The sequence below is a fragment of the Onychostoma macrolepis genome, chromosome 11 (genome assembly GCF_012432095.1).
Source record: "Onychostoma macrolepis isolate SWU-2019 chromosome 11, ASM1243209v1, whole genome shotgun sequence".
Classification (NCBI taxonomy): domain Eukaryota; kingdom Metazoa; phylum Chordata; class Actinopteri; order Cypriniformes; family Cyprinidae; genus Onychostoma; species Onychostoma macrolepis.
This window is the reverse complement of record NC_081165.1, coordinates 13,858,656-13,885,626: the sequence shown is the minus strand read 5'-3', so window position 1 is coordinate 13,885,626 and position 26,971 is coordinate 13,858,656. Positions and strand designations below refer to the sequence as shown.

At 36.8% G+C, this 26,971-nt stretch overlaps 1 protein-coding gene across 4 annotated transcripts in view; it reads left to right on the top strand.

Annotated features, from left to right (window-relative positions):
* The window catches only part of diaph3 (diaphanous-related formin 3), a 412,973-nt gene that overhangs the window by 139,635 nt on the left and 246,367 nt on the right, over positions 1–26,971 (top strand). For all 4 annotated transcript variants that reach the window (XM_058790775.1, XM_058790773.1, XM_058790772.1 and 1 more), the window contains 10 exons: positions 2,032–2,106; positions 2,319–2,388; positions 13,316–13,452; positions 14,120–14,225; positions 18,768–18,878; positions 19,940–20,058; positions 20,494–20,610; positions 23,072–23,190; positions 23,270–23,334; positions 24,154–24,258. In XM_058790775.1, coding sequence (XP_058646758.1) covers positions 2,032–2,106; positions 2,319–2,388; positions 13,316–13,452; positions 14,120–14,225; positions 18,768–18,878; positions 19,940–20,058; positions 20,494–20,610; positions 23,072–23,190; positions 23,270–23,334; positions 24,154–24,258 — 1,024 coding nt within the window. The remainder of the gene's footprint in view (positions 1–2,031; positions 2,107–2,318; positions 2,389–13,315; positions 13,453–14,119; positions 14,226–18,767; positions 18,879–19,939; positions 20,059–20,493; positions 20,611–23,071; positions 23,191–23,269; positions 23,335–24,153; positions 24,259–26,971) is intronic.

Genomic DNA, 26,971 nt, shown 5'->3' with positions numbered 1-26,971 from the left:
AGTTTCCTGAGTGCAAGTTTGTTTTTTATGTGTTTGTGGAAAAGAGTGGTGCTTGAAGTTCTTTCAGGCTGCATTTAGGCTGTAGGTCTTGATGACCAATTCCGATTTTGTGACTGTCCGATTTTTTTGGACAACGTGCTTACATTTCTTTTAAAAGTGAGCCATATCCGATGTGTGCATTTTACACTGCACTTGGTGAAACAAGCCAAAAATAGCATATGACATCACAAATCAATTTGAATAGTACATTGAGTTTAATTTATTGACATGGAATTCATATAGAAATGTTTTAATGCAAAAAAAAAAAAAAAATATATATATATATATATATATATATATATATATATATATATATATATATATATATATATATATATATATATATATATATATATATATATATAAAGCTTGCAGTGGAATAATACTCGGTGGTAGATATTGTTAAGCATGTCACATCGTCTGTGTGGTTTTTTTTTTTTTAGTAATTAAAACCAAATGTGTTCATCAGTGACTGTATATCAAAGGCAGGGACATGTTTGTGTGCATTTTTATTTTGTGGTTTCAGTGGAACGAACGGGACAGAAGCGCTCGTCTGTGCACGAGCCGTCGTCACTGACAACAGCAGCAACAAGCACTCAGCGTGATTTCAAAAGCAACACATTTCAGCGTCAGATCGCCTTTTGTTTAACACAAAAGAACTAAATTAATACTCTGCTACTCAACTAGAGATGTTTCATTTGTTACAGGTATGCATTTTCAATGACGTAGGAGTCGCATTTACAGGGGAATATCCGCTCTGACTGCTTACATGGCAGGCGCAAATGCACATATCTGGTTCATATCTGATTTATTTCCACACATGAATGAGGCCTGAAACCGATTGGAGAATATCGGAATTCATGTAAAAAAAATTTTTTTTTTTTTTTCTTTCTTTTTGTCCTGTTTACACGGGCATGGGCCATATGCCACATGGGAGGAAAAAAATCGGAATTGGGTCACTTGAACTATTTAGTGTAAATGCGGCCTCAGTTACCTGAGTCTAGTTGGATCTTAAATGACAAATTGATGGATAGATGTTTACATGCATGCATATATTTTTATTTGAGTAGAAGCTAGGTAGTATTATTCAGCCATCCTTATATGCATCATAGTGCAGTTATTATATTGATTTTAGTTTTTAGTGTTATTTTTTTTATTAGCGGGAGAGCGTTTTATCAGCCATAACATAAAAACAGTTATCAGTAGTTATTGGTATTTGCTTGTTTTCACCCTAAAATGGTGGTAATGTCATCAAAAATATTTTATTGGAATTTCTGCTTTGTCGGGCCATGTCATTACTGTTACATGCAAATAAAAGCTTGTGTATGCAGAAACATCTGTAACAGGCTGCAGTTGTAATTGAATGAACTCTCCGACCTGCTTCCTACACACAATGGGTTAATCGGTTTGTTTATGCTTATTGAATTCCCTCATTATTAATCAATGCCTCACTCGACACGCTTCCCCTCTCGTTATTGGAGAGTTACATTTCCACCGTGGCAATTCCCACAGACAATAGAGGCCGAATCAATGGAGATGTAGAGCGCGAGATTGTGTCTGAATGGAATTAAAATAAACATCTTTGCTCCATTAGCAATGCCTTTCATTTTTAGCTCCAGGGGGAGAGCTTAATTTGTTGAAGAAGGTAGAATCTACTGACGTTAAATGGGCTCTGACAAACTTCACTCTGATAACACTTATTGACTCTTATGGTTCGGTCCAGGCATGTAATACAATGTGGTTTATTTAGGTAATATAAAGTGCAGACTTTTAGAGCCAATAGTGTAAACTGCTAGTTCCTGACTTAAATGAAAATTGTTAAAATTGTTCCAGACCTGTATGAATTTCTTTCTTCTGCTGAACACAAAAAAAAATATTTTGTAGAATACTGGTAACCAAACAGTTGATGGGAGCGATTGACTTCCTTATTATTATTATTATTTTGCACATTATCAGAATTACACTAACGTGTTCTTTTTTTTTTGTTCTCAGCTGGGTGCAGAGTTTTGGCCACGAGGGTCTGGGCCTCCTGTTGGACACGCTGGAGAAGCTTCTCCTCAAAAAACAGTAAAACAAATTTCATTAAACATATTTTTTAATCAAAGGCATCCTGCTAGGTTTCAAACTATTTGTGTTCTACCTCAGCATGAGTCCTGAGGTCATAACAGTTTAACTAAAATCTGACTCGGTTTTTGTCTTCTAGTAACCCACTGAGCTCTGCTGGCTTTCACTCATTCTTGATTTTTGTGTGTGTGTGTGTGTGTGTGTGTGTTTTCCAGCCAAGAAAAAGTGGATAAGAAGAGTCAACACAAAGTCATTCAGTGCCTCAAGGCCTTTATGAACAACAAGGTAATAACGTCACCAAGCAGCGGGTTCACTTTATAACTACCTTCCACTTGAGATAATCTCGTCTCATATTGGACAATTATCAGTTTTCAAAGGCCACATACAAACTGCACCTAAATATGGTTGTGATCACTCTTTTAAATGTGAGATCCTTCGTCTTCAATCCCATTGACGGTTGCTGCAACACTGCACATTTGCATAAAATTAAACTATTTGCTGCTGTGGAAATGTTTTTTATTCACTTCCATATTTTCACCAGCCCCTCAAATGTTTTTAATAGCAATAATTTTGTATGCTAAAATAATTTTACAATTATGCTTACAAAAATATAAAAATAGAAACGAATTGGAAATTATACAGCTATAACGTAACCACTTAAATTCATAAAAACTTATGCTGAAAAACAAGTCATTTTTGCTATTTTGACAAAACCTCATTTATGTCAGTCAGCTAGAAAACATTGTTTTAGTGACCAATCAGCAGAATTTTTACCAAAAATACAGAATACTTAACAGATAACCAATCGATTTAAGTTTGACATTAAATAATGATGTAAAAAATAAAGAAAAGCAAGAATTTTTGTGATAATATAGCTCTGCAGTGGAAAGCCCAAAACTTTGCAGTTTGCATGTGGCCAAATAAGATGTCATTTACTTTAAATTTTACTGCTTATGTTCTATTTTTCTTAGCAGAATAAATAATGTGGGCTGTCAAAGTATTTCAAACCATTTACTATTCATAAGCTTCAGATGATTGTTCTAATGTGCCTTCATGTTTAATCAACCGTGAATTCATTTTAGAGTTTTTATCTTCAGAATATTTTAAAAACCTTATACAGTAGGGGTGGGAATCGCAGGGTATCTCACGATACGATATAATCACAATACATGGCTCACGATAACGATAATATCATGATACAGCGATTCTGCGATAATCGATATATTTCTAGAAAATCCTATAATGATACATCACAATATCTAAACAAAATGCCTGTGAAAAGGTTAAGTGCAAGTTCTTTTTATTCAAGTCCAAACTGTTAGAAAACGGCAAAAAAAAATTGTAAATCAATTTTAACATGTTGAGTAGGCTAAATTACTGTATTGACCAGAATGTAAGACGATGTTTTTTTCTTGGAAATACATCTGAAAAAACGCGGTCGTCTTATATTCGGGGTCTACACTTTGACATGTCAGTAATACACCCACAACAATAGGTGGTGCCAAAAACGCATAAAATGAGTGTGCCATGAAATATGTAATATGTCGTGACTGTCATGTTAGCCTGATGGGAACAAACTTCCTCTGTAAGTGATTTTAAAACATAAGACAGTTTCCAGATTTGAAGACTACAATAAGATTTCACTTCTACTGTTAATAAATTTGAAAATTGAGATGGATAGCTTAAATGTTATATAATTCATATTGGCTACCTGTTATTTCAATGGTATATCAAAAAGTGTATATTTTCAATGTCATTATTTTCAAACTGCATATTTTTCCTATTTTTAATTTACCAGTATGGTAAATACTGGTAAAATTTGCCAACAATTTAAGAAGAAATGTTTTACAGAGAGAGAAAAAAAAAAAACAAGATTTGGTTTTCAAAAAGCCTTTTAACAAAAGGTACATCTGGAAAAAGGGGGGTCGTCTTATATTTGGGACAATACGGTAATAATTTTATTCTTGGACTTATTAAAAACTTACACTTTTCTTTTTCTCTGTGTGTAAACAAACATTTAACTGCTTATCAAACAGGGAAAAAAAAGATATAAACCTGGTATTTCAAAATTTACCTGGAGTGTTTTCTCAACCTTTCTACTCCTCTCATCATAAAAACGGAGACCCACACTAAGAAATAGCCGTTCACATCGCGTCTTTTGAGCGCTCAGGTTCGTTATTTCAAATTTAGACGCGTGGCAAGCATACACACTGCACACTTCTGCGCCGCATTGTGGCTCTGACAAGGTTTTGTTTCGTCCTCCATGCCATGTGCAGATATATTTTTCTGCCGGTCGGTGCCCACTGTTCACACAGCATAACGCGCACTTGTAATATCTGAGAGAGCGGGAGAGCATTTATTCACATAAAACGGGATGCACCGGCGGCGCTCTCTCACACTCTCTCAATCCACCCGCGATACGAGCGGAGAGGTTAGGATACTCATGAACTGAATATGCGCTCTGCAATAATAACGTGATTGGTGCCTATGGTCCACGATGATAGCTGTTCCGGGGCAGTTTTTTAGAGTCAGAGTGCTTTTGGAAAGCTGGAAATGGCGCGAGCCGCAATTTCCACACATTTTTAGACACTGTGAACAGGGAAATCTATTTAGAGCACCTTATTGTATTAATTAAAATATCGATATTTGGCGCCAGATATCAATTCTCGTATCGCATGGAGAAGGATCGCGATATATCGCCATATCGACTTATTGTCCCACCCCTATTATACAGTATGTAGTTTTTTTTTAAATTGCTCTTTTATACCATTTCAACTTACTTACATAGTTACTCGCTATGAAAATAGCCAAGGAAGATGGCAGGGCATCAAATCACCATCCAGCCAACCATCACATTTAATCAAGTGACAGAGAAAATGTAGAATAAAGTAACAAAAACATGGTGTATTTATCTGCTGTGGATGTATTTCGTGAGTTTCAGATGTACTTTTTTTGAAGTAGAAATCTCATCATTACCCTAAAGCACCAGCTTCAAACAAGACTCATTTCAGTCGCTGTGGCGTCTCAGCTGACCCCTTCATCAGCCGCTGTTACATCTCCGCTAACTCACCGCGCTCCCACTCCTCCCCGCTGGACACGCATACCTGCGGCCGCTTTCAAATGGTCAGGAGCGATAAGAGGAGAACTTCAGATGAAGGGGGCTGCAGACAGCCACCACTCTGAACTCGGGAGGGGGTTACGCCGCACGGCCGAGGTGGAGAGGTCTGAGGGGGCTTTTGATGATTTGCACACTCCTGTTAGAGAGATGTGTTAGAAGTGGATCTCCAGTGGTGTCTCTGATGTTGTTGATAGCCTGGGGTTTGAGGAGTTACCCCCGCCTTGTGCAAACATACATATGAGCGTGTTAGAGATAGAGATCTGTGGTATTTTGATCCATGTTCATTCACTGGGTATGTGGCAGATGTTAGACAGACATGTTGTCAGGTGTCAGTGTATCCCATGGTGTTTGAGTGCAGTTGAACTAATCTTATCTGAGAAGCTGTTAACAGTCATCTATCAGCCTCGCTAACAGGTCTGATTCTTTGTTTGAAATGGCGTTCATCAATGGTATTTTCTAAAGTAAGCATTGGCATTGCGGTACATTTGCTATTTGAGATTTGAAAAAAATGAAATAGATTTATATAATGCCTGATTTGATTACAATTTTTTTTTTTTTTGGTTTTTAGTGTTTTATTTTGTTTATTTAGGCAAATTTTATAATATAAAAAATATATTGTACAATTGAAGATTTTTTTTGTCTTTGTTTTTGTTTAATGTGTATTTTATTCTTGTGGTGACCAAGCTGAATTTTCATCATCATTACGTCAGTCTTCAGTGTCACATGATCCTTCAGAAATCATTGTAATATACTGATTTGCTGCTCAAGAAATATTTCTTATTGTTGTCAGTGCTGTGCTGCTTAATATTTTTCTCCTAATATGTGATATTTTTCAAGATTCAGGGATGAGTAGAAACGAACAACATTTATTTAAAAAAATATATCTTTGTAGCTATGCAAAACTCTTTACTCTCCCCTAGTGATAAATAAATGTACTAAAATTGATTTGAAATATATTTATTTCATGCAAAGTATGCTACAAATACATTTACATATTTATGTACTTAATAAAAATACCCTGCAATTTTACGTTTAGTTTACTTAGTCTGCTAAATTGGAAAAACTAATTTTTTACTTAATGCACATTAATTGTGTGGAAGTAGTGCTGATGTCCAACTAAATATATACTGAAGTATATTTGATTGTGCCAAAGTTGAACTATTGCAAGTATACTTTAAGTACACTTTAAAAATCGTACAGTCCTCATCAATATTGATATTAAAACACATTTTAGGCTTAATTTTAAGAAATGTGCATTGTGTACAAGTAGTACTCCAAAATAAGTTTAATTATCAGGGTGTCCGCGGTCGTGAATATAAATAATTGGGAATCATATATAAAATAAAATAAAATAAAAACTGCACATTTCATTTATCTATTATAACATTTTATGTAGTTTTGTTCGCTTGGCTCTTTCCTTATAAAACCCCAGAAATTTGTCAAGTTTCTCGTCAGGTGTCTTTTTTAAAATTATTTGATGCCATTACGTTTCTGTCCTGCTGCCAGCCAATCGCTGTCAAATTACTTTCAAAGGGTGATTTAATCGCTACCGTACACATCAGATTTTATATCTGAACAATACACTTTTTATCCCAATACTTCTGTGATTTGAATGTTTGAAACACATAAATAATGATACTGTATGGTTGAAAAGACTGTGAAGCCGTTTCATTCATGACAGAGGACAGCTGCTCTCTTCAGGTCAGCGGCAGCGCGAATGCAGATTTCAATGTTTAAATCACACTGATGTGATTGTACCCTGCACGGACGAACCAAGTGATCACAACATTGATCGCACACACATCAAAGGTTGAGGAATGAAATAGACGAATCATTGTAATTTAAGAATAGATTCACGTTGGTGTTTGAATAGTGTTTGCGATATTTAACGATCTATTAAATTAAAGTGCTTTGTCATGTTGGTGGTGACACCTCTCTTGCAACATGTTTAGCTATCACAAATATACTTAGCTTTTTTGGCTTCTGATCACACATGTAGCCAAACTTTGGAGCGCTTAGCGAGCAAGGTCCTGGCAGATCACTAGGTCAGGTCCTCATAGATGAAGAAGAAAAAAAAGCGCATAGGAATCAATAGCCGGAATCAAAATTTTAATTTGACAAGTATCCAATTCCTGACCTTAAGTATCCGATTCTGGAATCGATTTTCGATTCCCAACCCTAGGATCTGGCTGTTTTCAGAAAAGTTTACATGGTTTTCTTTTCATCTTGCCTCCTTATAACGCATTTAAATTAGTGTTAATATGCACAGCACTGCTGTGTTTAACAGTGGTAACCAAGGAAACGCTGTATTATTGCTGTGAAGCGCCACCTGCTGGTAGAGAGTGAAATCGCGTCTTATTCAGCCGTTTGTTTTATGCAGCATAATTTTACAAAGCTAAAGTCAGACCATTCTGTTTTTGTTTCATATTTTGAAATTATACAGTCTAATATAAATCAAAGATTGCACATTTTTGTTTTGATTGATTCATGATTAAAATGCAGTGGTTGCCTCTAATCTCAAATTGCTATGAAAAATAAAGGTGCAGAGTGAAGAATATGCTAATGTTATTTTATGTGATTTTTCCATTTCTGTACCTGAACCTCTAAAACCATAAAAACCTAAAGCGTTGTAGGGTTTAATATGTAAATAATTTAATTTAGCTCAAAGGGAATCATTTATGATTTTATAGGGAATTTGAACAGAATCACTGTTTTGTGGCTGATCACTGAGTCGGCAGCGATTCACTGAACGAGCCGCATAACATTAATTCTGCACTGGATATTAAAATCCAAAATATAGTGTAAATACTATTAATAAGCACAGTAACAAGATCGGCAGATTAAGACATTAACTTGTAAGCACAAAACACAAGATACTTCTCTTTTCAATATAAATAACACTTTATTTATATAAACCTAAGACATAAACTAATCTAACACATGACCACACGCATTCACACATTGCAGAAAGAGAGAAAGGATGAGTTTAGAGAATGAGAAAGTGAAATCCCAAGTTTATAGCAATATGTGTTATTGCATAGACCCGAACAACCATCAATCACTTAATTAACCCTCGCATTGAGTTTCTCAATGAGGCTAAAATTTATATTAAATGCACCAGTTCAGTTAGAATCTGGAGGTTACTTGCTTGCGTTGCCTTTGTGTTACAGGGATTCCCTTCTGTCATGGTTGTTGCAGGAAAGGGGTTTTCCCGAGTTGGTGATTGGCTGGAAGTTCAGTAGTCTTTGAAGTGATGTCTTGGGAAGCCAATGGTTGGGTGTTGGCTGAGGATGGTCGTGGAGTCAGTTGCTGGTTGAAGTTTGAAGCGGGTACAGTCGGAGCTGGACTTTGCGGCAAACTTAACTTTTGAACACGAGACTCAACGGAAAGAAAATAAACTAAAGTAAAAGAATAAAATGAGTAACGAGACTAGGTGTGTTTTCTTCTCATCGTGGTGTTAAATAGCAACTGGCCTGTAGGTCAGAGCACGCTCAAAGAGCGCTAAAAAGCGGCGTCAAAACGCGGTGGCGAGAAGAGAGAGAGAAGGGAAGATTTGATGGTGTCCTGAGTTTTTAAACTCGGCTTCTGGACACATCCCATCTGGTGTCTTGACCAATTAGATAGGCTATTATCTTAGCTAGGGTTGTTCCTTCCATCATAAATCAGCATGTTATCAGTCACATGGTCCGAATTTTACACACTCTTACTTTTGGATGTGATTTCTATAACCAGAATATGATACATTTGACGAATCAACTGGAAGAAACGTTTCAAGCTAGAATTGTCAAATTCATACATACCAAACACGAATAAACCTTAGTCATTCAATAGTTATTAAAAAAAAAACATACATAATATGTGCTTAAAACATGATAGTCTAATGTGTGGTTACATACATAATATAGAGTTATGACTAGCAATGTCCTTTTAGGATGATTTTATGTGCATATGAAAAAGAAAGTCTGTGTAGTTCTATGTAGGACATAGGGACATGTTCGGTGAAGACCAGAGAGAGGTTAAAAGTAGGGGTGCAACGGATCGTAGATGATCCGTGATCCGTACGGACCAGTCCCCACGGTTCGGCATGCATGTGATTCGCGGATTAACTGTTAAATTCAACCAGTATAGACTGAAAGTTATCATTTGCACATGTTTACCAATTTACACATTCAAGCAATTTCAAATCATTCGGATGAAGGAGAAATCGAATCGGGACTCGCGCGCCGTTTTCTGCGCTCAGCCGCTGCCGCACACACCCGAAGCGCGCAGAGAGAGAGCGGCGCGATTCAGAAACCGCGTTTCAGGCATCGCCTCAAAGGATGGACACACACACACACACACACACACACACACACACACACACACACACACACACACACACACACACACACACACACACACACACACACACACACACACACACACACACACACACACACACACACACACACACTTTATGTGAAAATACCCGTTTTGGCAAGTATTCTGGTAAACACAGTAGGTTATGTCAATGTCTTAAGTTAATGTATACAGCTGACTAAGAAAAAATGTCTTGGGTTACGTAACCCCAGTTCCTCGAGGGAATGAGACGCTTTGTGCATTTAGTCTTAAAGAGCCTAGAAATACCTACTTCTGACTTATCTGCTAATCAAACAACACCACAGCTTTAACAAAGATTAATCTGTATTTAACTTATGCAGTGAGCATTATCTTGTTGTTTTACACTTATTACATTTCTGCACCTGAATACTATACTGTCATTGTCTTTATATAGCCTATAATTTTATGTAGGCTGTACATCTATGCTTGGAATTTGTGCAATTGTTCTTGTTGTATTACTGACTTTAGTAGTTAAGCTAGTAGTTTCTGCTGGGGTATAGAAGAACTTAAAGTAAGCTTTTAGTAATAAATGAAAAGCAAACTTTTTTTTTTTTTTGCTGATCCGAAAAATGATCCGATCCTTGACTCAAAATCCGTAGTATGATCTGAACCGTGAGTTTTGTGATCCGTTGCACCACTAGTTAAAAGGTCTCCTAAAGAATTTCAGTCTCGGTCTTTGTCTTGTGGGGAAAAGTCAATCTAAGGAAGCTCGTGATTTCCAGCGTGGAAGGCATGTGATGGCCATCTCTTTGACCATCAGTCTTGATTACTTGTCCCAAATTTGACGATCTCCTTCCGGCATTGTACTTATAAGTATTCTTTTGTCTTAATGTTGCGAGCTGTTCTGTGAAAGAGGCTTGTTGGTTAGGCTGTCTTCAGACGGTTGGAGCTAGGAATCTGATTTATGATGTCCTGTTTTCTTGGGGCCTCTCTGGAATTTCGGCTCCTCATGTTTCGATGTTCTGATCGAATCTTAAATTTGTTTGACTCGTTCTGATCCTACAGCGTCATTTAATTTCTATCTTTGTGCTATAGTCCTATATTTAATTGTGCTATTACTTGTAATTTGTTTGTGTTCTTATTTACTGGCAGTTCACTTGTCTTTAATAATGTTTGAACTTTATATTTATTTATAGCTAGTGCTTTTTGCTGTGGTATCATAATTGAAATCGAGAATTGTAAAAATTAATTGGTATCTAAAATATTGGTGTAATTTAAGCTTATTATTGGAATACAAGATAACATAGATAAAAAACAATGATAACAGCAACTATTTTATTTTTTGTGGCTAGGCCAGTGAAATTGTTTGTAGGGCAAGTAAAAATTGCTTCGTTCCCACGCTTGTTAATTATCTAGCATTGATGAGGAGTTATCACTAAGTAAGTGTTTAGTTGTGCTATCTTACAATCAATATTTAGTAAATGTAAAAAGTTAGTGTCGCCAATGTAACCAGTTAAAATGTATGGTAAGTCTTAAAAAAGGTCTTAAATGTATTAAATTTAACTCCATGATTCCTGTAAATAACCTGATTGTTTTTTTTATATCAGTAAGTTTCAAGCGATTATGTCAGTAAATACTTAGTATGAAATGCGTGTATTTTAAATATATTACTTTTTTACTAGGGTCACCTTTGACAATATTTAATGCATGCTGGGGGAAAAAAAGAAAACCTAGACCCTGACAAGGCACTACAAACACTCATATTTGCAGCCGCATAGCAAAGCTTTGGCAACCACCCAGAATGGTTGTGAGATTTGTACAATTTTTTTTTTTTTTTAGCAACAAATGTAAATATCTAGTTATTATCTACAGTATGTAATTAGTTTTCTTTTCCTCAGGAGCTTCACAAGTTGACTTCATTATTTTTTATTTTTTTCTATGACTGGATTCAATTGTCCCGTCATTGACTCTAATTGACGTGCCATTTGTTTAAAATGGAAACAAAACAATTAAGCGCATCAGTGCATTTTTCAGTTGGAAATCTGTCATGGTCACCCACTGAGGAAATATAAATGGGTTGAGGCCATTGTTGTTTTCCCGAGGCCTGTTTCTGTAGGATCAAAGAAAAAAAACCACTCTCTGCATCTGTTTCTGTGTTGTCATTCTGGGAATTAATTTGCGGGAGATCCCAGTTGTGTTTTCTGTGAGTTTCAAAATCTACTACTCGCACCCCTCAGCCCTGAAGGTCTGGTGTAATCCCAAGCACCCGACAGGTGCCACAAGCCTTTTTTACCCAGAGGCCTGTCACAGCTCCAGACCTCTCACTTCAGCCCCACAGCATCATGGGACACATTCCGCCCATGTTGCCTGCCAGCCAGGTGCTCCCGTCCAGCTGTCACCAACTCCCGTGGAATGAAGACAGAAAATGGCTCAAATATGTTTACATCTATTACTGCGCGTAAACACTGTGATAACGCACTATCTCCCCTGTGCCTCTGAGGCGGGAAGGATGTTTTCATACCTAGGTTTGCATAAAAAATACTGCAGAAACATCTGTTCTGAATGACAACAAGTCTGAGATATGGCAGTTGGAGCCATTAATTGGCATGAGTTATGAAGCAATTAACACAACTTGGTGAGTTTGCTGTCCTAAAGCTTTTTAGTCAGAAATTAATTTACTCAGGATGATTCATGTCTTGAAAATTGCTAAACTTGAGTCACAAGTGCTGTTGCAAGATGGCAGCCGATTTGGGTCTTCCAAATTCAGTTACATGATGACCCATATTTTGTTAATTAATCAGATCATGTAAATTCAGAATTAGTCTAACTATTTTTTTAACCATTACACACACACACACACACACACACACAGTCAACTTCAGTGAATCATTTCACGCCAAGTGAATCTATTGCACATAAAGATTGACGGAGTAGAGAGAGATGGTCTTTTAAGTTACATCACAGTGTTTTGAATTAATGAGAAATTCATCCTGTGTTGGCGCTGCGGTCGTCATTAACCGAACCCCCCTGTGTTCAGACGTGGATATTCTCCCCTCTTTGACTCCTAGCTTCTCTCTGCAGGTCTCGATCCGCTCTTGTCGTTTCAGACCCCCAAGGCTTTTCTGTCCTGTGTCTGTGTTCTTCATTCACCTTTATCCTTGCCATTTCTTTCTTTCTTTTTTTCACCCTCCCTCTCTCTTTCACGCTACTATTAACATATCCCTGATCGCAGTTTTGTCATTACTTCAAGGACAGAGCAACAGGCAGCTACGTCATGTCCTTCTTTGGTTCCTCCACTTTTTGAAAGAGTCACCTCTAATTTAAAACTAAAACTCTTTTCCATAATTACTACTTTGAATTGAATATGTCCCTCAGTATTTCCAATCCCTTGGAATGAATAATGTAGCTTTAGATTAATGCTTGATTTGTATTTGTATTTGTATTTTATTAAATAACATGTATTATTAGTAATTATTTTATTTTTATTTTTATTGTTGAATATTGTTGCGCAGCGTATAATAGTTTTTTTTGTTTGTTTGTTTAGTTTTGTTTTTTTGTTTGCATTTTTGTGCAATAATAAGCCATTTCAGTCTTGTTTTTTGTTTATCATCTTTAGTGCGTTCATTCTTTATAAGTCATTCCGTTCAAATTAGATTGCCTGATTGATCTTTTGCTAAGACTGTAGTTTTAGCAGTGGTTCAGTGTCACCGCGGAAAAGCATCGCAGGAAACACTGGGTAATGTCTTACATAAGTTTTTTTCTGTCTGTGTGCAGTATGGACTGGAGCGGATCCTTGGAGAGGAGAAGAGTCTGGCACTGTTGGCCCAAGCCATTGACCCTGGTCAGCCGGCCATGATGACAGATGTGGTCAAACTGCTCTCTGCAATCTGCATCGTGGGAGAAGAAAATACGTAAGCTTCCCGTCTTACTTTTTGTAGCCTTTCAGTTGAAATCAATTTGGTTATGATGCAATTATTGTTCTTTCTTATTTCAGCCTGAATTCATTATTTAAGCCCCCTTAATTATATATTTTCTGTTCAGTTTTATGCCCCTATTGTGATTTTTAACATCAACATTGTCAAATAGGTTATCAAATATGCATTTCATATATTTTTAAGTGTTCAAATGCTTTTTGGGCCACTGCATCATAATTCCGGCATTTTCTCTGATGCAAACTTAAACCATATTTAATGTAATTTCTTCTTTAGCTTTGCGTTTTAGTTACTGTTTGCGTATTAGTTAATGTTTGCTTCAGCTCTCCACCTGCGAACGCAGTTTGTGCGATAGCATAGTTTTGTAACATTTTGCTGAATTTTTAATTTTTTTTTGCATTCAGGATGTAAGCATTCATTTAGTTGTATCATTTATCATGACCACTTCATCTCTCTTTTAAATATCAGCTCCATGTAAGCACTGAAAAGGTGCAATTGTCTTTCATGAAAAGTATATTTGGAGTAGCAAGTGCACTCAAAGCATCCTCCATACCAGAGAGAAGTGCAATCCCAGCATAACCCTCTGAAAAAATGTAAAGCTAAATCAAATCTGTGACCCTTACTTTTACTTATTTCCTGCATGAAGTTTGGAGAAGGTCCTTGAGGCCATCACCACAGCAACTGAGGGAAGAGGGATGGCCCGCTTCAACCCTATCGTTCAAGGTCTTAGTGTGCGCTCTGTCCAGTTACAGGTAAGCATTTACTGCTGCTCATCTGCCGTCTTGTTCACTTGTCTTCTGCTGATACAGCCCTATCAATGCCCTTATGACCTCAATACACCCACGGTCACACGTACATATTTATACCTATGATAGCTGCAATAGAAAAAACAAACAAAAAAAAAAAACCATGTGAATAGGTAGTGCCACTATCTCTAAAAAAAAAAAAAAATGTTTTTTTATTTGATCTTATTTTATTTTTTTCCCAAGCAATGGCTACATCTTTAAAAAAATGCACAAATATCTGTTCAAATTCCCTAGTGGTCTATTAATTAGCACTTCTGTAACAAAGTAACATTACCCATTTTCACATTGCTGTTTGCACTATTGTGACAGACTGGTGTTGTGTACATAGCTCAGATGGGCAAATACATTTCCTTTATATTCCATTCCATTTTGAAAGTTTCCCTCAGAGATTTGAGGGCCGGTAAATGGTCATGCTGAGACGAAGCACCAGCAATTTGCTTGATAGTGACTTCAATATAACGATGAAGTCACGGGCTCTGAATCACCTCTAAAACGCAATTTACACTTTAAAATCCCCCAGCGACTGTATAGAGGCCTTCATGAAAAGGATAAGGAAACAAATGAGCATATCTGCTTGTTAACAACCAGTCCTTTAAATAAGAACACATTTCAAAAGCTTATATAAGTAGATGCCTAATGCTCCTTTAAGCCGTACAGCCTATGCAGGCGTGAAATTCTTTTTTTTTTTTTTTAAATGAAACATTATAAAACAAACTTAATTTCCTGTCCCTTTCTGACAAGTCAACATGACATTTTGTTTAGCCAGCATGCTCAGGGGCTCAGGACACTTGTAAAGCACAGAGATTAGTGCTGCCAGTTGCAGCTCTTCATTTGCATTGTAAAGCATAAACTGGCATTAGTCAAACACCCTGATGAGATTTACCATAATCATTCCAGAAATGATTAATAATTTGATTAGGGCTGTTTAGCCCTGTGCCCGCAAATAAGATGGAAGTGCACCATGAGTCAGGGTCTGTAAACCACAAATCTTGTAATGGACAGTTTACTCCAACAATAGAAAATTGACATCAACTTCTTTGATATTCTACATTCATAAACCTTGATTAACTCTAATAACAAAATAGATCATAACTAAATCAAAGCACTAAAATATAACATTGAATAATTAAAGGGTATCTATCTATCTATCTACCTATCTCTCCATCCATCCATCCATCACTCTATTGTTCTATCTATCTATTGTTCTATCAATCTATTGTTAGTTCTGTCTAACGTTCTATTTATCGTTAGTTCTATCTGTCTATCATTCCATCTCTCTGTTGTTCTTTCTTTCCATCGTTCTGTACCGTTTGTTCTAACTGATGTTCTATTGGTCTGTCTGTGTATGGAAAATAGACAAGACTCATATTTATTGAAAGGGAGAAATCAGTTTGTGATTTATGTAAGATTCTTTTGAGTGTAGAACATATTTTAATAGAATGTCCATTTTTAAATGATAATAGATAGTATTTTTATTCAGAATATATTAATGGACATTTTAAAAAAGATTTCTCCTGAAATAATTTTAGAATTTTTATCAAATAATAAGACTATTGCTGTTGTTGTTGTTGTTGTTGTTGTTGTTGTTGTTGTTATTTTAGTTTGTATTTTTATAACAAAATTGTTAAATTATAACTCTATATTGAAAGGATATTGATTGAGTTGATAAAGTGATGCAATTGAATTTGTTTTCCATTAATATAGCCATTGCTGCTGATACAGTGTTAAATCGTAAATAAATCTGTCTGTCTATTGTTTTATCATTTGTCTATCTGTTGGCCTATGTTACTTTCAGTCTCTCTGTTAAAAAAAACTGCAACTAAAAGCTTTCTTTCTTTCTTTCTTTCTTTCTTTAGCAGTTTATATAAGGACCATACAGGTAGCCTGTTTGTCTGGCTCTAGGCTCTCTTGTTGCAGCATATGTGCGTGCATGCATTCAAGTGACGCCTGCATGCTAATACTCGTGATCTGCCCGGCTCCTCTGCAGTACACTGGCCCTACAGAACGACATGTGCTGGTTTGCCTGCGTTAACTGCGTGGCTTCATTGTTGAGACTGATCAAAGTAGCCATGTTTTAGTTTAATTGGTAGCAGAGGGATGTGAAAGAGAGGCACTGAGCTTTCCCTTCAAACATGCATAGAGAGAGAACTTTCACATGCTTTCTCATATCCTGCATTCAGGGCAAACCTCTAACTCAGCAGTTAATGTTAAAGCTAAAATTATATTCTTTTGACGTAATAACAGAATTGAATGCTGTACTGTGACCTGCAGAGTGCAAAATATTTAGTAGTTCTGAGGCTCTTATGTTTAGCATGGATTTATGCACACTTAATTCCTCTTCCAGTCCAAAATTGTGTTGAATAGTTGATACTAATCAATTGAATGCTATACAATAGCAGGTCACACAGGAAACGGCCCCTTATTGGCCAGCTTTTCTCCATTAGACAGGAATTGATGAAATGAGGAGAAAAATATCCAAAAACGTCCAAGGCATTCTGTTTAATATCCATGAAGGCCAACTGGTGTGTTTAGAGGCCTCTAGTAATGTTTTATTGATTGACTGGTTATTGTTCCTGTTTGCTAATAGTCAGCTGTGATCTCTTTTAAGCGTATGAATCATTTATCAAAGGCTATTATAACTGGGAACAGTTTGAGTTTTCTTTAGGGTTTCTCTTTATCTCTGCACTCTTCTGTTCTTGCTCGAGATATTTAGGGGCTGTATCTTCAAATAGATACTCTTAGAGCATACACCCAGACTCCATAAAGTTCAGTTTGTTTATGTAGGAGTGAGAGGCAGGGAGCACTCAGGGTCGACCGTAGACTGCACCGGAGAGCTTGAGGATACCAAGTATTTTCGTTTTGCATGTGTCTGTGTGCTCATCCATGGGAGTTAGTAAATGATTCAGCATGTTTTCTATCACTACATAATTTGTGTTTTCATGTCTGTCTAGTGGATATTTCTTTTAGCTCTGTGTTACTCTGAGCTAATGGCGAATGAGTGTTTCTCACAGGAATATATTTTCTCTCTCTCCTCATCCTTTCCTCTCACCACTCCCGTCTCTCACCAGGCATGTGAAGTAGGCAGATTAAGACGGTAGTACAGTTATTAATGGCAGATATGTTTTTCTTTTCCCTCATGAAAGCTGTCAGCAAGTGTCTCTTACAGGCTCAACTTTGCTGAGATTCCTCCTGCAGTTCATCCGCTGAGCCACACAGATATGAATAATATACAATGTCATCGTCTCTTAAATCAAAGGATTTTGACTGTGAAAGACTTATTCTGCCCATTTTTTCCCTTGATTTTTGCTGTATAAATATATAAATAATCCATTGATTGAACTAAATCAATGATTTTTATTAACATTTTATTATTGACTTTTGTTTTGACCCCTGAGTTTAGGATGAGAAATATTGCCTCCCGTTTTTTTATACATTGTTTATTTGATTAATTACAACTTGAACTGGTAACCAATTTGTTTTAGTGCATCAAAATCATACAGCACAAACAAATGACTCTTAAAGGCCTGTCCTTTTATTGAATTATTAAAAAAACTCTACTGTTACTGTATGAATATGTCTGACACATCCATGTGCCATCACAGCCTGTTAAGTTGAGACTCACCACTATAAATAATTTGGAATTGGTGTGGTTTATGTAATAATCAAGTATTGCATCATCAGACATGATGTGAACAGGAGGTACAGTTCACTGTCTGTTCAATACGGCTCAGTCCCCTGAATGCACCAGTGCCTTTTAACTAAACACTCCCTCTCACACGTGTGATTTAGAGTGTCGAGGAGAAGGCTGATCAATAATTGATGATCTGTGTTGCATGAGGAGATGAGAATAGTAGTTTTTGACTGAGGTGATGGAATCCTTTTTGTTGGCTGAGAGCTCAGTGAGAGCCATAAACCACAGTGATGCTCTTCAACATGTCCAAACTTGCATTCTCCTATACATTCCCTTGAAAACAAGCTTCAGTGAGACATTCAAGGCCATGAACTTTTGCTTTCAAATCAAGCTTTGTAAACTAGTGATAAATTAAAATCGTCAAGGCTAATTGAAGATTGCTGACATCAGTTGCTGATCATTCCTGTGATGGCAAAGCTGAATTTTTAGCAGCCATTACTCCAGTCTTCAGTGTCAAATGATCCTTCATTCTGTGCTGATTTGTTGCTCAAGAAACATTTCTTCCAATTTATCAATGCTAAAAACATTTCTGTTGCTTATTGTTATTGGTAGTGTATTTATGCATAAGGGACCTTTATCTATTTTAAATTGAAAACTGGTTACCATTACTTTTACATTATTTATTGTTTTTAAATTCACCTTTTTTTCCCCTTAAATGGTTCTTCACACATTCAGTTTAATCAATCCTAATACAAATATTCCATTTAGCATTTCAACACCTAATTCAAATGCATACCCTCAGACCTGCATATGTATACACACACATACTCTTACTGAATGTTATCTTCTTCCTCTAGGTGGCTTGCATGCAGCTCATCAATGCCCTCGTAACGTCTCCTGATGAGTTGGACTTCAGGCTGCACATCCGAAATGAATTTATGCGTTGCGGCCTGCGAGAGATCCTGCCGGTAAGCGGCTCGACCACTGCCTGTGTATTAATATTTAAATGAGTTGTCCACTTGAGTGAAATATTGTAAAATGGGTCTGCGAATAATTTATGAGGCCTGAAGGAGAGGTCGCTCTGCTGAATCAATACCTACAGCCAGGATTGGATTGGTCTCTTTCTCTCGGTCTGTCTCCTCTTGGCATTCTGCATGTGGTTATGTTCTATCAACAAACGACTGAAAACTGCCTGAACAAAACAGGAGATGTGTGTGAAATGAAAGCTAGAGAGTGTGGAAGTGAGAGAGATTAATGCCTCACGCATGTCTTATTTATTATTCAAAACAGAAGCTGCCTCAGAAACAGGACTTGGGAATACAAAGAGATGGAATGAAAGCAAAATTATTATTTTCTCTTTCTAAATACACATTTCTGAAAATGGTGTTTTGTTGCGGTTTCTCTTTTCTCTCTCATAAAGTGCTCACTATTCCACATATTTGTCTTATTTTCCCCTCAAAGTCCACTTGAAATGTTAGTCATGCTTTCTTGCAACAAAAGCAGTTATATATAATTTTCCCTCAATTTCTTTTCCGAGCAGCTTCTTAGAATTACATCTGCTGTTTTACTACTATATCTGTATGATTTCTACATGTAGTTAACCTCCGTTCTGATTGGCTAACCTCTTCACAACAAAACTCCCACCATTTGTCTGAATAATGACTAGATGTTTGTGGAAATGTGTTAATGTGCTTGTGATTCTGACATCAAAATTTTTATTTCCCCCCCCTGCAACTTAGGCCAAGTGTACATTTAAGAAAAGTAAAACATTTGCAGTTTTATTGATTTCTAATTCCTATTTCCAGCTAATTCCTGAAGGCTATGTTCAATTATATAGTCTGCGCTTGCCTTTAGTGTCCAGCAATAGTTTGGGTGGACTAACAGGGAACTTTGAGCTGTATGTGTACATACAGTAGTACATCAAAGTCTTTATTTCAAAAGACCAAAGAATATCTTGTTTTCTGTGGCGTGGTCCATGTAACTTGTTCTTTTCTTCTCTTTGTTTCCCCTTGCCCTTGACGCTGTGTAGACCCTGAACGCTGTAAAAAACGATGCCCTGGATATCCAGCTGAAGGTCTTTGAGGAGCACAAGGAGGAGGACATGATTGAGTTCTCCCATCGCCTGGAGGACATCAGAAGTGAACTAGAATATCCTTCTGACGCTGAGATGCATGCAATTTCATTTGCTATTCTGTCCACACTTAAACGCTCCTCAGAAAACTCTCCCTCCCGTGTCGTCTTCTTTTTCTTTCTCCCACTCATTCTTTGATCCTTTGAGGACCTCCAACAAAATGTCGGTCATATGCAGACTGTTTTAATATCTTCAGAAAGCATGTACTCACTGCATTGATGTTGTTTTCTTAGATTTAATCATAACCATAAATCATCCTGAATCGTTTGCTTTCATTAGCAGTGTTTTACAAGTCTCATGCTGTGACAAGGCTAGTCAGTAGTTCTTTGCTCTGCCTTTGTCTACACTGCATGTATTAAGAGAGTGTATGCTCTTTTCTTCTGTATGTTTCCATTTGTTGCTTTTATTTTGGCAGTTACAGTGCTTGATTTGTTCCTTAACAAAGTGTGTACTGAAATTGGAGATGTCTTTAATGTGTTATACTGCTCTGTGAAGGACACAAGCGCTGAGAGCCATTTTCTTTCCATACTACAGCACCTGCTGCTGGTCAGGAATGACTATTTCACACGGTGAGGGTTATTTTGTTTTATTTAATTTTATTTTGTTATTTTATTTTATTTTAAAGTTGACTAAATAGTGACTGAAAAGCACCCAACCAGTGGCTATGTAATGCAGACAGAGGGCGGCTGCTTTCATGTTAAACATTTTACTTATTTACCATGTCATTCCCATGTTTCTGTTTCTTTCCCATGCTAATTTATACATTTTCAAATGATATTAAAGAATGTGTAGGTGTGTTTGAACCTTTGAATGGTATTGTACGCACAAGAACCTTTCATGAACCTAAGGAAAAAGAAAATGTCTTTCAAAACCTACTCGGGCCCTTGCAAGTCGCATCGCATTCATCTTGTATTCATGAATTTTTCTGAAAATGCCGCCTCTCCTCCCTTTCAAACGTAGTCTGAGGTTTTTATTAATTTCGGACTAATTAGTGCCAGTGATGCAACGGCATACATCTCCCGGTGTTAAGGTCTCACTAATGACTCAGTGTGTTGTGTGTTGAAGATCAGCTTTTCAAGCTCTTTAGCCGGTGAGCTGTATTGTGTTAAGAATAACAGCTTTGACAGAAGAGAGAAGTGTAAAGATAGAGACCATCTGCCGAGCGCAATTACAGGAGAAAAGAAGCGCCTGTTCTGCTTGGAGAGATATCTACACTATCTATATCTATCTCTATATCTTCCGCTATACCTTCTATATTTTGCTCTATTAATTGATCGTTCCCTCTACTGATTGTTTAATCGTTCTGTTGCTCTGTTCGCTCTGATATGTCCATTTATTGATCGTTTTGTGGACTGTATTAAAATTGTAGTTTATTATATACATATCTGGAGGGAAGACTTGGCAAAAATGTTTTATCTCCTATCCTGCAGTTAATCCTGAAAATATAAGTAGGCTATCCCAAAGCGTTTCTAACCTGACCAAATAAATTCTGCTCTGACCAAATAATCATAACTTTGTTGTGTCTCCTCCTCGAGTCCTGCTGGTAAATTGGTCAATTTTTATTAAATGGTCCCAGTAGTCCCAGTAAGCTCTTCTCACCTAATGAACATTTCTTTCTAAACTCTGTCCATGATTGCTATTTATTCTGCACGGGCAGTCCACACGCCCTGCTGGTCTCTTCCTCCCAAACCATCCAATGACAGTGTCCGACAAAGAGAATGAACCTGCTTTCATCTTCCTCTCATCACACATGCCCACATTACTCTTCCCCTTCCCTATATACCCTCTCTCTCGCTCTCTCTCTCTTTTCATCTGTGGCGTCTGCTCAAAGAGAGTTTTCATGTCTTTGAGCTCACAGCTGGGGGTGTGTTAAACCTGGTCTTGATCAAAAGGCAAGCTCCTAATATGTAGAATACAGGATATATTACTCAGTTTTTAAAAACCACTGCAGATAGGCAATATATACCTACTTCATTAATATACACATTCGCATGCCAATTGGCGTGCTGTTCGGGTCAAGGAGGGATTGTTTAGCTTTTTCTGAAGTTGTTACGGAAATGAGTGTGCCATGACTACGTGACTAAATGACTGCATACACTTATGTTTTCTTTTTTTTTCATTTTTCTTTTTTCTCTTAATGCTGACTTGCTGTAAAATTGAAAATATGGTCACTTGTATTTTATGATCTTAATTTATGTAAACCATGTTGGAGATTTCGCTATGTGGTTGATTTTGCCACTTTATTTGTGCCGTAGTCGAGTATATCAAACATGATTAATGGCACTAGAATACTGAGACTGATGTTAATTATAATTATAATTGATTGTAATTTAATTTTATACATTATTATGCTGTATTTTGGGTGTCAACTTCACAGCACCATGTAGAAATGATGCCTGTAAAAGGTCAGAATGATCACCTCAGATCAAAGAGCATCACCGCAGCCCGATTGTTCCCAATTATTTCCGCTTTCCCCTCCAAAGCTCTGCTAATTTCACTCGTCTAAAGAAAAGATTCTCAAATTCTGTATTGTGCAACAAAGGCTAGGCATGTCAACCCAGTTTTTAATATACAGGCAAATACTACTACAGTTTTTTTTTTTTTTTTTTATTCAAATATATAACTATATATTTAACAGGGATAGGAAAGCCAAACTCCTATTGCCTGGCTGCAGTTTTAAATGATACTTTAAAATGTGGCTGAGTTCACTCTACTGTATCTCATACTTCATCCCTTCTCTCTTTTGTTATGTCTCTCTCCATATCCCTCTCCATTTTTATATCTCTCTTTCTGTTTTATGCGAGTGTTGAGCAGCATCGCAGATTTAAAGGACTCAGTCATTTTCATTGCACCAGTTAATAGCTTGTATAAGCCAGTATCGCTACTGTCAGAGGATTTAGAGTTAATTTAACAATTTTTCTCATTTTGTGCCTGAGTCAGTGGTACCGTATTCCCAAAAAGATAATACAATGCATTGATTTTTCTTCCCTCCTCGCTCTCTCGTATTCTCACTTGTTCTCTGTCCTCCAGGCCTCAGTATTTTAAGATCATAGAGGAGTGTGTCTCTCAAATCGTCCTCCATCGTAGCGGCACAGATCCTGACTTTGCCTACCGCAAGCGTCTGGATGTGGACTTCAGCCACCTGTTAGGTGTGTATGCTTTTCTATTGGAGCTGGATAGCTTGCTTTTCAAACTGAAATGGTTAATCTCTCCATGCTTTCTCTGCAGAGGTGTGTGTGGATAAAGCCAGGGCAGAGGAGTTTGAACAGAGGGCCTCAGAGTTAGCTCAAAAGGCAAGTGCCCTTTCTTTCCCTCCTCTTTATATTCCACCCCTCCCTTGTTTTCTGTTTCTTTCTTCTCTCTCTGGCTCCTCTAATGAAGTATGCGGCCTTTGAAGACCATTCATGACCGCACCATTTAGCTTTCTTTAATTAAGGCGAGATTACTTGAAATCGTTCAAACAGCCATTTGTAATTAACAGTATTCTGAGATTAAAAAGGCCCCTGTATTGATTGTTGGGAGTGTTCCTTTATAATTGTGGGCCGAAATGTACGTGGTCGAGGGCAACAAATCTATACATGCCAAACCACAGCTCTTTAACTACATCCTTTCTAGATAACTAGTTAACTTTTAAAACTAGAAAAAAATGCTTTCTATGGCTTTAAATCTAAGAAATGAACTTGATGAATGAAATCAGCTTAGCTGAACTTGTTGGGTTAGGGTGGTCGACTAGTCATACTAAAGTGCATCCTTGAAAATTTAGTCTTTTTTTTTTTTTTTTTTTGTGAAGACTAGTTTTGTGTGATAAAAGGTTGTGTGGTATGTTTCAGTACACTACTGTTTGGTGTCAGTAAGATCCGTTTTAGAAAATGTGTCCTGCTTATTTAATGCAAATTTTCTTAAGTAACTGTTTTTATAGTCCTTGAATTGAATTTGTTTTGTATTTGTTTCATACTAGTGTAATTATCTTTTATTTCAGTAATTAGTGCTCAGCCTTAGTACATAATGCTAACATAAAAAGACATTTAACCAGCGTTCAAACATCAGTAGAGGAATGGTTATGTTTTTGTTTGTTTTTTGTCATCTCTGTTGATATGGTTTTTGTTTTCCAGTTTGATGAGGAGTTCCTGGGCAGACAGGAAGCTCAAGCCCAGCTGTTGAAAAGAGAGGAGAAGATCAATGAGCTGGAAGCTGAACTTCAGGCTTATAGAAACCAGGTACCTATGCTTTTCTCTCTCTTTGTTTTGGCCACTTCTGTCACTGTTTTTGATGGCATTGCTGCAGTGATTCCCTTCTCTTTCTTTTCTCACTGTTGTTTTAGTTCTGTCTCTCCTTCTGGTTTCTCTTTGTTCAATTCTTTTTCTTTATTTGACATTAAATGTTGAGAACTGGAGATCATGACACCACAGTGATTAAGCCAGTGATGTATCTGTTTTAATTGGATTTCTATCATCTGTTCAGAAACAAACAAAAACAATGTGCAAAATAATTAAGCATTTGCATGGAGACAATGTGAAACTGACTCCGATTCAGTAGTTGTTGAGTCCAACCAGGCAATTATACAAAATATGTGCCCTTGGCCAACGGTTTGTTTAGATGCACACAAGCAATGCAGGCACATCTGTTCTCCCTGGCCAGGCTGTCCTGTAGCTGTGTGTTTTTGTTCTCTTAGTCCCTAATACACATTTCTCCCACTATACCATGACAATTACCCCATGTCCTCACATGATTCCATCTTTAAAAAGATTTCTCACCAAGTATACTCACCATGCCTCTCACTCTTGCTCAGCCCTACAGCACAAACATTTTTATTTTATTTTTTTTTTGGAGCTGACATCTAACTTGTTTACAGCTTTTGCGCTTCTCTCTAATAGAGATTGGCACAGTCTGCCCTAATGTTGTTTCTACTTCACCCTGAACAGCTGCTATAAGATAAGCATACTCCTCTAAAGCCCTGATCTTAGCTACTCCATATTTAATCAATAAATCAGAGTCAAAGTCTTTTACAAATAAAACTTTTGAAGATATTTTTCAGTGATATACATTGATATGCAGTGGCCTTTTGCTTTTTTTTTAAATTTAATTTATTTTAAAGGTTTCATTTGACCATTTTTTCTTGTATAATGCAAAGTAAGGATGCATAATGTATTGGCACCATATTAGTAAAGTATCGGCTATTTGGTTTTTGAGAACCGATTCTGAATATTTAATTTCTTCTGCATATTTTAAGAATAGTAGATCAACATTTCAGTGATTAAATGACTCAACATTAAAAGGATAACAATGGCAAAAAAGTGCAGTTTTCCTTTAACATGACACATCAGAGTTTTTAGCACTCAGCATTGGTTTATAATATCAATCATTTATTGGTTGTAGTTGCATGTTTTTGGACTTATGTATGCATTAAATTAACCTGCTGTATTACCATGAAAGCTGTGACACTCCTGCACATTGATATTTTTCTTAGTTTTCCTCACTTTCTGGCTAGCCAAGCTTTGTGCCTGTCCCCCGCTCCTCCACTCTGTCCTCAGACTTGAGCCTTTTTTTAATTTTTTTTTTATATAACAGATCTGAACTCCTCGCACTGACGTGACAAATAGGGCATCAACTGAACAGTTTGTTTGATCAATTGCTTTTTGGCTCACTGGGCTATCGTCGATAGAGCAGATCAATTCTTAAATAATGGTGGCCAATGAGCGAAGTGAAAGTTTGGAGTGCAGGCAGTTAAGCTGATCCATCTCTTTGGGGTGCGATCGTTTGCAGCAACGCAAAACGTAATCACCCAGTCAATTCTCCACATATGCAGGAGCGTCAGTCATGCTGACTCTTAGCCTGTGAATTATCTAGAGGCCGACATGTGCACAGTTTGAATTAGAGCACACCTACTTGTTCAATAATCCCCCACCACAACTCTTGTAGCTGTTTGCCATTCAAGATGAATGGTGTGAATACACCAGAGTAATGTTTCATACTTGTTTTCTCTGAATCTTTGATGGAGGTTTGAGGTGGAGGTGTTTTGAGCGGGGAAAGGGTTATGGTCTGATTAATCTTTTATATTTACTTATCTGCCTGAGTAAATCTGGAAGGACAGGTATTGTATGTCTCTGTTATACTCGAATGTAAGCTTACACCTCATAGGATCTTTTAGTTTTATTTGCTTCCTTGGTTTCCGTCTGATATTGCCATAAGAATGCTATGAGCTTATTGCAAGGATGATTCCTCTGGAGTTACATAGGGTTTAAGGACTTTGCTCAGTGATGCAATTGTTGATGGATTCTTACAGCGATCAGACCTGGAAACTTTCTATTTACTTACCCTGAACCTTAACCACTCCATCACCCAGAAAGTACACTGCTACTGCAGCCAGCTGGGCTCAGACCTGCTTTTATAAGCCTGAATAAATTTATGGTCAATATATTAGCACAGGGGCTAAAATATGAGCATAAATCCACTTCCAAGTCCCCTTTGCCTTCTTTCGTTGTCATCTTGACTGTTTTCTTTTCGTTTTCTTCATCACTGCTTTTCTTTCATTTTCTTCTTTCACTTTCTTTTTTTATCCCCTTATGTTACAGTGTGTTTATTTTCTTAATATTTATTCTGAATGGTTTACTCTTTGTGGTTACGGTTACATTAATTAACATTAATTTGACTTATTATGAATTAACAATAAACATTTTTTTTTTTTTTTTTACAGTATTTATAATTCCAAGTTTGTTATTTATAGCTATACAATTTGCATTGCTAATTAATGTGCTAATTTGGTAAATATCAACTTGAATGTGTATTAGCTTATGCAGAAAAATTAATTTAGATTAATAAATGGTGTAAAACTATTGGTCATTTTTAGTTCATGATAATTATTGTGTTAATGTCTTGGAATGAATTGAAATGTTATTAAAATACTGTTCAAAAGTTTGTTTGTCAGTTAGA